Source organism: Plectropomus leopardus, chromosome 11, assembly GCF_026936395.1.
Source record: "Plectropomus leopardus strain MGB_pleo_1.0 chromosome 11, ASM2693639v1, whole genome shotgun sequence".
In the NCBI taxonomy this organism is placed as follows: Eukaryota; Metazoa; Chordata; class Actinopteri; order Perciformes; family Serranidae; genus Plectropomus; species Plectropomus leopardus.
In genome coordinates, this window is record NC_142186.1 from 26,228,534 (window position 1) to 26,238,262 (window position 9,729).

General features: G+C 38.5%; 1 protein-coding gene and 1 long non-coding RNA gene across 3 annotated transcripts; one reads left to right on the forward strand and one right to left on the reverse strand.

Moving 5' to 3' along the window:
• The first annotated feature begins 1,053 nt into the window (after positions 1-1,053).
• On the forward strand, positions 1,054-8,206 carry josd2 (Josephin domain containing 2). Of its 2 annotated transcripts, none has more exons than XM_042489938.2 (5): positions 1,054-1,359; positions 1,600-1,728; positions 3,907-4,032; positions 4,999-5,193; positions 6,296-8,206. In XM_042489938.2, the coding sequence occupies exons 2-5, from the start codon at positions 1,607-1,609 to the stop codon at positions 6,405-6,407; spliced, it is 555 nt and encodes a 184-aa protein (XP_042345872.1). In that variant the 5' UTR covers positions 1,054-1,359; positions 1,600-1,606; the 3' UTR covers positions 6,408-8,206. The 2 variants fall into 2 exon arrangements, with proteins under 2 accessions (XP_042345872.1, XP_042345870.1); XM_042489936.2 differs by having other exon boundaries at positions 1,055-1,479.
• On the reverse strand, positions 1,739-6,422 carry LOC148188282 (uncharacterized). The gene is made up of 3 exons (XR_015777937.1): positions 6,194-6,422; positions 3,867-4,053; positions 1,739-2,911 (listed from the first exon to the last, which is right to left on the reverse strand). It is a non-coding gene; the product is annotated as an uncharacterized LOC148188282 (long non-coding RNA).
• Positions 8,207-9,729: the final 1,523 nt, after the last annotated feature.

The following is a 9,729-nucleotide window of genomic DNA, read 5'->3' on the forward strand; positions in this document are numbered from 1 at the left end:
GACCTGCATAATATCATAACAAGATTATGTGAATCACATATACCATATATTTCTGTTTTTGTTTTGTTTTATGTGATAACATATGTGCTGTATCTTCACGCGGTAAAACTGTCATTATATTTTTTTTTACACAGAGGTAATCAGTACGCTCTTTCGTGTTTTTTTCTTTAATTTCCCTACACATTAATTTTTGTTGTTATTTGTATGCCATTTGTTTGACTCAAAGGACTTAAAATACTTTTCTCAAAAGATCTAACCAGATGTGAAAGGTTTGCAAAGTAATTTATTGTCCATTATTGAAACCCTAAAACCAGATGTAAAAGCAGGCAGTTCATTTACTCAAGTAAAATTAGCCTACAAATACCACATTGTGAAAAGACTGTAGCAAGTAAAAGTCCTGCATAAGTACGTAAATTTAGGAAAATGTACTTAAAGAATAAAAAATACAAGTACCCAATGCAGAAAAATCACAAAACCAACCAAGCAAACAAGAAAAAAAGTCAGAATTATTTTCATTATTAATAATAGCCTAATGATGATGAGCATAATAATAATAATAATAATAATAATAATAAATGACTTAAATGTATATCACCAGAGTTGACAGTTAATTTTCTGTCAATGGGCTAATTGATTAATTAACAAATCACATGTATAAATTATAACTGTTTATTTAAAAAAAAAAAACATAATATTTTAAAAACTCGTCTTTTAAGTAAAATTCTTAATTTGTAAAGTAGTTGGCAACTGAAGCTGTCAGAAAAATATTAAGTAAAAAAAAAGTACAACATTTCCCTCTGAGAAGTAAAGCAGTAAGTAGGCTACAAAGTTGCATGAAAAAAAAAGACTTAAGTAAAGTCCAAGTACCTCAAATTGTACTTAAGTACAGTGCTTGACTAAAAATACCCAATTACATGCCACGACTGCCAAAAAATAAACAAGAAAAATATGACATATTTATATTTTAATGCCTAAAACTCACCTATGTAACTTTTAAGCCCCCTCCCACCCCCTCATACTATATATTATAGGTCACCACCAGGGCCGCTAGAGGACGCTTTAACACAGTTGGAGCTGATCTGTGCATGTTTGTGTGCGCAGCCAAGGACATAAGTTTCATTCAACGTTGAATGTATCGCGTTTTTATTCAGAGAATAACACAAAATCACAACAGTTCAACGCGACAGATTTGTTAGCTTCAGTGCTGCCGTGAATACCGTAAATGGGCGTGACAGGCGCGCAACCACAAAAACAACAACATCACAATAAAAACAACGGATCTGCTTCCGGTTTCTGGATGTAGCTGTCAGACTCCAGCATCTCTTTTTTTTTTTTAACGGGGGAGCGCTTTGTCAGCAGGTCAGGAGCTTCATGTCGCTATTGTCGATTAATAATAGTTCCCTTTACCGCTGTTTTGCTATTTGTCAGCGACCAAACAGAGTAGAATCAGCAGGCTGTCACAGTTTAGCCGTCGTTACGGTAAGCTAACGACTTTAAAGTTATCGTTAGCTTCGTCTGTTAGCTACCAAGCTAACTGTATCAAAGCTCGTGTTTACCTGTTAACTGTTCTCATTTTTCTGTGTGTGTGTGTGTGTTTAGTTTTAGTATGAGCGAAGGAGAAGTGTTTCATGAGAAGCAACGATTGGAGCTGTGCGCGATTCATGCACTCAACAACGTGCTCCAGGAGCGGGTGTTCACCAAGGAGACAGCCGATGACATCTGCAAACGGTAGGGGGGCGAATCTGAGGATGGGTCGGTGTTTTTCAACGTATATAATGTTAGCTAAAATATATTTATATGCTCTGTATTAAGCAAAAGAATTAGACAAACATTAGTTTAAAATCGGGGGCATTGCTTCACCCTTTGAAATTTTGGCAAATTGACTTGATTTTATTTCAAAAACGTGAAGATGGCAATGAGCAACTTAAATGACCCAGAAATTTGCAAGAAATTACAAAAAATAAAGCTGAATTAAAATTACCTAAGAAGTAGTGGAAAAACAAAACAAAGTAATTGCCTGGGAAAACCCTGCCTAAAATTACAATAAATCTGTAAAAAATAATAATGAATATATAATTATTATTATTATATTATTATCAGAGTTCTCTGGACTTTTTTTCCTAGCATTTTCAAAATAATTTTCTAATTTCTTTCAAAAACATGGGGAGAAGGCAATGAGCAACAAGAGACTAAATTACCCACAGAATAAGCAAGAAATTACTAAAAATGAAAATAAAAAGATTACCTGAAGATTAACACGAAAAACCAAGGAAATTACCTGAAAACAGTTTGTTAAATTTTAGTAATTCTGTAAAAATAATTTAAAAACTATAATTATGATATATATTTCTCTGGACATTTTCCCTTGCGTTTTTTTCTAAATGTACCAATTTCTTGAAATTTGCAGAACATCTATTTCCAAGTTGCTCATTGCCTGTTTAGCTGCTTTGCAAAACAACAGACAATGAACAATTTAAGAAGTGACCCAGAAATTATGAAGAAATTACTAAAAAACAAAAGAAAATTACCTTAAAAAATCTGAAACATATCAAACAAACAAACAGGAAACTAAAAAAGAAAAACATAAAAGGAAATGACCTGAAAAACTGCTTAAAAATTATCTGAATGCAGCACAAGAAAAGTAATGTCAGTCCAGGTTTCAAAGGGTTAAATAGAGAGTTAAATAAAGGGTTAAAGTAGTATCCCCACAGTTTGTTGGCCCATAGCCCCATTTATGACCTCAGCCACCATTATTACTCAAAAATTTGCTCACATAGTTTCCCGATCAAAATGTTACGTAACACATATTGTGCAGCAGCTGGTTTTATTTTCACAGTTAAAGCTTTCTGTCCAGAATGATACAGTGTCTGTCAGAGGTGAGACCAACTTAAAAATGCAAAATTTCTTCAGCCTGCAATAGATAACACAGTAGAGTTGAGCGGTACAGTGTGTCTCTCCAAAGGTTTGCATAGTGAATACTATGTGACTGAGTTATTGAGTGAAATACGGACATCCTTCTTCCGGGGTCCACTAAAGGAAAAAACTTTGTTTTATCTAATAAGATAAAGTTCACTTCCGAGATAAAAAATTTTCAGTCTGTTATTTCACACCAAGAGTTTTTATTGCAGCAAAACGTTATCTAGTGGACCAAAAAAGCGATTGATTCATTATTCTTCGGCTACTAAAAGCTTAATTTGTACTTGCAAAATATTTATTTACATAGTGAAAAATAAATACTTGGCATCCACCTGTCAATACAGTATTTGCATGCAAAGTTTTGCAACTCTATTGTTTTTTAGCTTATTCCGTTTTATGAGAAACCTGAATACACTAGCTGGATTAATGCAGAATGTGAACCTTTTGAGGTTTTTTTAGAAGCTGGAAATCTACAGGATCAATACTTGAACTGATGAAACTTTATAGAGCGGGTCAGGTCACAAAGAACCGATCAGTGACTTTTTTATTTATATCAGTGTTTTATGATATATAACATTACCCTTCGAGGAAGAGCAGTGGTGCGGCTTCACGCCACAAAAGCCACTGCAGTTAGTTTGGCTGTTGTTGAGGATGCCATGCTAACTTCATTGACTGTGAAATGAGTCGAGTCATGATCTTGGTAGCTTGTGACCTTGGCTAAAGAATTTCCTGGTGGAAATCCTGTGACTCCATCAACTCAAAGAAACGTTGTCCAAGTTGTTATAAATAAATATGGCTTATCTTAATCAGTTCTGCAAATAAATGCAGCCATATCCTGCTAATTTGCCACGGATGTCGGGCTTGAGAGTAAAGTCCAGAGGGTGGAGATGTTCATACAGAAGAAGATATAAAACAAATGACCTCAGAGCCAGTATCATATTGGACTTTACCTTTAAAATGCTGCGTTGCTCCGTTTCCCCCTCTATGCAGGCTGGCTCCACAGTGTGTGGTGAACCCTCATCGCTCCGTGTTAGGCACAGGAAACTATGACGTCAACGTCATCATGGCGGCACTACAGAGTCGGGACCTGGCTGCAGTGTGGTGGGACAAACGCAGGTGAGTGAGACACCCTGAGACCTGTGAGATCAGAAACTGCGAGCTTTACTGCACTGACATGTCTTATCGAAACAGGGACAGTCCATCCTAAAATACACGTTACTCTGCAATGTACTTTGCATTTTCTGGGCTTGAGTTTCTCAGTTGGTAATGCATGTCTCCCATTTCCATTGTAAATAAACAAATCCTGTATTGTGTCTTTGAATGTGGTGAGATACTCGAGTCATTATATTGGTAAAATTTTACTTCAATCAAGCTCTAATGGACATAGAGGGATTTGGATCAGCGAATGTGGAAATGCCTGTTTTGTCTGTCATTTATTTTAATGACCTCATCTAGGGGAATACATGCACAGCAATACGTAAAAATCTACTTACAGGTTACAAAGTTTATATTTGGAATATGTGTGCTCATTTTAGCCCTTTTTTCTAATAAATTTGGCCCAAATCTCATGCTATAAAGATTAAGAAATGGTAAAACCCACTGATAGACATAGGCCCTCTATGTCTATCAGTGGGTTTTACCAACAAAATTAATTTATGAAAAAACAACGACAAATGAAGAAGATGCCGTAAATCATTGCATGGAGTTTACACTTTAAAAGCTAATCACAAAGCATCAGCTTTTCATGTACAAAGAACAAAAGCATCTTTTTACACTCGCTGACAGACACAGAGATAAATCTATTTCTGCACAAGTAGCAGAGCATCATGCGGGGCAACCCCGAGGCTTGTTGCATGTTGAGAGCCATGACTCTCACTCCTACGCACAACCCTAACCGCTATGTAAAAAATAGGCTTTTATTTGGGGAAATTGAGGAAGTCAGGCAGTGCAACAGAAGTGCGCGAGGTTGAGGTCACCTGACACCTGAACAGTCCATAAAATATACTGAGCCGAACAGACAGAGAACTAAGAATAAATCAAGGTGCAAGTTTTGTCTGACACTCTCTTTTTTTAAAAATACAGGACGGTTCAGAGCCTTTGTATGTCAAAGGTCCAGGGTTTTATTCTCAATGTCCCGTCACGAGTATCTCTCGGGATCGTGTCCCTCCCACTCCGAAGGCGGCACTGGCTAGCGGTTCGACAAGTTAACGGACAGTACTACAACCTGGACTCCAAACTGAAGAGTCCCGTCTGCATCGGGGGAGAAGCAGAACTACGGTAAATATGTGCATCACATCCTTAAAACGTGTCTATCAAGATATTTGTGAGAAAATGTCATGATGTCGATATTGTAGGGACTATTGGTGCATTCACTAAATATTTAAACAATGAGATGTTTTGATAAATAATCACCAATAGTGCGAATGTAATGACTGAGTGGGTAAAGGCAAATAGCTGGAACAGTTTGGTAAGTTTAGAAAATTACATCACTTTACTGTAATTTCCCAATCAGACAGAGTGCGTTTAAGCAGCCTGGTGCGGCGTTTTGTTATTGTTTTTAATGTCAGTGAAGCGCCTCGTGTTTTTGAGGAAGTGTCCTAAAAAATGCAAGTTGAGACGTAAACTCAGAGCAGAAAAGGCACCCAATGTCATTGGGGTTTCTTTTTTTTTTTTCGTTCCAATCAGATTTATTTAAAGGCGGGCAGCACTTACTCATTTATTGGTGGTGGTCCGCCACAATCAAAACATCTGCCGCCACATATTGATTTTATACTTTTGGAGCCGGACTATTTGGAATATATAACCTGTTCTGTCATACATCCCATTACACTCCCAGAGTGCTGACTGTACTTTGGGCGCAGTTGCGATGGGTCAACTATCCGCCCCACAGCTCAAACTCCACTTGCTGCTGAGAAAAAAAAAAAGAACTGAAAGAGCTCCACCTGCGCTGCGTTCACAGACCTGAAAAAACGTCAGAACTTAGAGAAGCGAAACTGAATGATAACAAAGGGACGCACACAGGTCCTAATTCTGTGGGAAAGACTGGTATTATGATATCAAAAAAATCTAAGACAAAATCTGGTTTCATATCACGATAGATGTAATATTGATATATCGCCCAGCTCATGTACGTGTGCGCGCGCGTGCGTGTGTGTGTGTGGGTGTCTGTGTGTGTGTGTGTCTGCTCTGAATGAGATCAAAACTTGGCTTTGACGTGCTGCTTGATTTCTGTCTCGGCGAGTGAGTCATGGCATATGAGTGGTCACATGGGGCTTACCTCACTGTTTGTTTGTGTTAGAGCGCTGCGCTCCAGTGATCTGTCCCCTCTGTCTGTGTCCATGTAACCTTTTATCTCTTGTCCTCCTCGTTTGTCTCTCAGCACATTTCTCAGCGAACAGCTTTCTCAGGACGTGGCAGAGATGCTCCTGGTCGTCCGGCGGGAGGTGGAGGAGGACGGCTCGTGGCTGAACTCTGAAAACCCCAAGAAGTGATGCCTTGGGACGAGACGTACCTTTACACAGCATGGAAGAAAAAAAAAAAAAAAACTCCTCTGGGATGATGACAGACATTTTTTTTTAAAAACCTCATTACAGAAAACTTCTTCAGGGAATGCACTAAAATACATTTAATATCTACACACAGAGGAAATTCCAAAGAGGAGCAGAGGCGGCGTTTGCTCCTGAGACGAAGAACTGTTTCGATTGTAACAGCTGTTAAAGCTTTTGTTCTGATATGACCCATGTATCTGCGTTGTCCTTCTCTTAGTTTTTTTTTGTTTTTAACACTGGGAAGGTGCATCCAAGCTATCAAGGATCGAAGCAAACATGTTTGATGAGTTGTGACTGAACTTTCACTGTTTCGTGGTAGGAAGATTTGCAGTGTTTGTGCATGAAAATACATCCGCAATAAGGATAACTTGACTACTTTAAACATCACCAAGATGACAACGATTTAATGGTCCGAGACTTTTAGGATCAAGTCGCCAAAATCGTATCAGTATGTCAGTCAGTTATCGAGCAGCACCATCTCTTTCCACGACTATTTTTATAAACCTTCTATGCACTGCAGAGTTTGATTTGTTAGCGCTGTTTGTGTTCGTGCGTGTTCACACAGGCAGAGGTACTGTGAAGGCATCACTCAGTGAGGCGTTGGACCACCAGTGTCTTTGCATGTTTTCATCCATTTACTAAAACGTTTTCATAGTGTGCCACATTTTTTAAAAAATGAAAATGTGTTTTGTTTACCTCCATGCTGCCTTTGTTTTCCTCTCATGTAACTTTAGTGTTGAAAACAAAAAAAAATCAGCTTGCAGAGATTTGAAACAAGGTTAAGATCAGTAATCACGACAAATAACGTGACCCTACTATTGTTTTTGCCAAAGTTTTGTCATTGATGTGCGATGATGCGGCTGAATCCACACAGTTAACAAAGCTTTGACGACAAAAAAAAGCAGGTGTGACCTGGTATTAACGTGCATTTGGAGTGATCCAATCACACGTGGACAGTGTCTGGGACATATCTGACCACATATCTTTTGTAGTGTAAACACGAAGGCCCCCTGATGCATCCTAAACCAGCACGCAACAGGAAAATAACAGCATCAGTGTAGGACGCAGTGGTTGTTTTGGTGATAGCGTGCTAATGCTCTAAAACTTGCCAATTTTTATTTCTAGTTGGACAAAGTGTTCAGAGACCGTCCATCGGACGGACACGTGTTGAATTCTGCCGACTGACACAACCACTAATGTAACTAGCGAGCATGCTACAGAGCAGCTCGCTAAAGTGAAGACGTAATAACTGTGCGGGGCAGTTACGAAATCTGAACACAAGTGGCAGCTGGAGACAAATTATAGGCACCAGTGTGAATAGCGTCGATGTGTCTCGGCTGTCCACTTGTGTTTGGGTCACCAAAATGCATGTTAATACCAGGTCAAAAAAGGCTCGGTCCATTTTATCCCAGTTTCAAGTCTCAACAGGTTGAGTTTTTCACAGTTCTGTCATGAGTGAAAGAAGTTAGATCTTTTTTTTTTAATCTAAAAGGTTGCAGGAATATAAAGTACACTATTGCCGACATGTGTAAAATAACTCTGACATGCAAAAACACTGGTTGTGTGACTGTATGTAACCTTTACGTTTGTATTTTGTCTCTCCTATTGATCTATGCATATCCAAAAAAAATCTGTCTCTGGTACACACTAGTGATCAACTCACACTTAAACCTCAGAGCTCAGAGGTTCGTAATAGTGAAACTTATTTATATTAAACTTTGACCTCTTGTTTTAAGTATGAATCTCTTGCAAAGCATTTTTATTTACACTGATCAAAAATAATTAATGCAGTCCTTTTGTTTTTATTTTTCACAGGTTTGAGTGAATGATCTAAGACTCTTTTTTATGCACAGAGCAGATATATTTCTCTCAAATTTTGGTTGAAAATTTGTCAGAAATCTTTGTTAGTGAGGCACATCTCCTTTTCCAAGATGATCTAAACACCTGATACATCAAGATGCTGATTAACCTTTTGAGACCTGATCAAACTGGCTTGATGTCCTTTAAAAAGGCATTGAGCATCTTGAGAAATGACCCAAAAATTATCCCCAAAAAGAAAATACAACCAAAGACAATTAAAGTAAAAGGAAAAAAAACCAAAAAACCCCCAAAAAAACAACAAGGAAATGGCCCAAAATAGTGCTTAAAATATAATATTAATTCTGTAAAACTATTATTATTATGATCATTCTAAATATATTTTTTTGGACATTTTTCTGTAGCTTCTTTAAAAACAGCTTTTCAAATCTACTTATTTCTTGCAATTTGCAGAGCGGTTCTAGTGAAACTGCTCAGAACCTTTTTTTCTCAAGTTTTCAAAAGAAATCAAACCAGTTTGCTCAGATTTCAAAGGTTTAAATACACATAAAGCTGTCTGAAGGCAGCACAAGAAAAGTGATGTCACTCCAGGTTTCAAAGGGTTAAACAGCACCATTACTACGCAGGTGTGTCACAATAAAAGGTCACTCTGAAATGTGCAATTTGATGAAACAACACAACGCACAAGTTTTGAGAGAGTGCGCCATTGGCACCAACGTCCACCAGACCTGTCGCCCGTGAACTGAAAGTTTATTTCACCACAATAAACCGTCTCCGGTGTCGTTTCCATGAATTTGACAGTACATCCAACCAGCCTCACACCCACAGACCACATGTAACCACACCAGCTCAGGACCTCCACATCCAGCGTCTCTACCTGCAGGATCATCTGAGACCAGCCACCAGAACAGCTGATGCAATAACTGGTTTGCACAAAATTTCTGCACAAACTGTCAGAAACCGTCTGAATGAAGCTCATCTGCATTTTCATCGCCCTCACTGGGATTTTGACCTGACAGCAGCTCGTCATCGTAACCGACTTGAGTGGGCAACTGCTAGCCTCTGATGGCGTCTGGCACTTTGGAGAAGTGTTCTCTTCACAGATGAATCGTGGTTGATAGTGTACCGGGCAAATGGCAGACGGCGTCGTGTGGGCGAGTGGTTTGCTAAAGCCAACGTTGTGAACAGACTGCCCCATGATGGTGGTGGGGTTATGGTATGGGCTGGCATAAGCCACGGACACCGATCACAGTTGCATTTCATTGCACATACCGTAAAACTTCAATTAATAGACCAGGCTGTTATCAAATCATCATAAACTCAATAGGTTTATATTTGGGACAGGCGTCTATATGGGACGGGCTTTAAATTTCCTTTCACAAAAAACTGTTGTTCAGCAAAGACGGAAAATACAATCAAATTATTTATTTAACCATTTGAAACATGG

What these genes read in the sequence shown, in the direction of transcription:
- josd2 (XM_042489938.2), top strand. Translation starts at nt 1,607, where the DNA reads ATGAGCGAAGGAGAAGTGTTTCATGAGAAGCAACGATTGGAGCTGTGC. An exon ending in GCCGATGACATCTGCAAACG is followed by an intron (nt 1,729 to 3,906) that starts GTAGGGGGGCGA and finishes CCCTCTATGCAG; the next exon opens with GCTGGCTCCACAGTGTGTGG. An exon ending in GGGGGAGAAGCAGAACTACG is followed by an intron (nt 5,194 to 6,295) that starts GTAAATATGTGC and finishes TTTGTCTCTCAG; the next exon opens with CACATTTCTCAGCGAACAGC.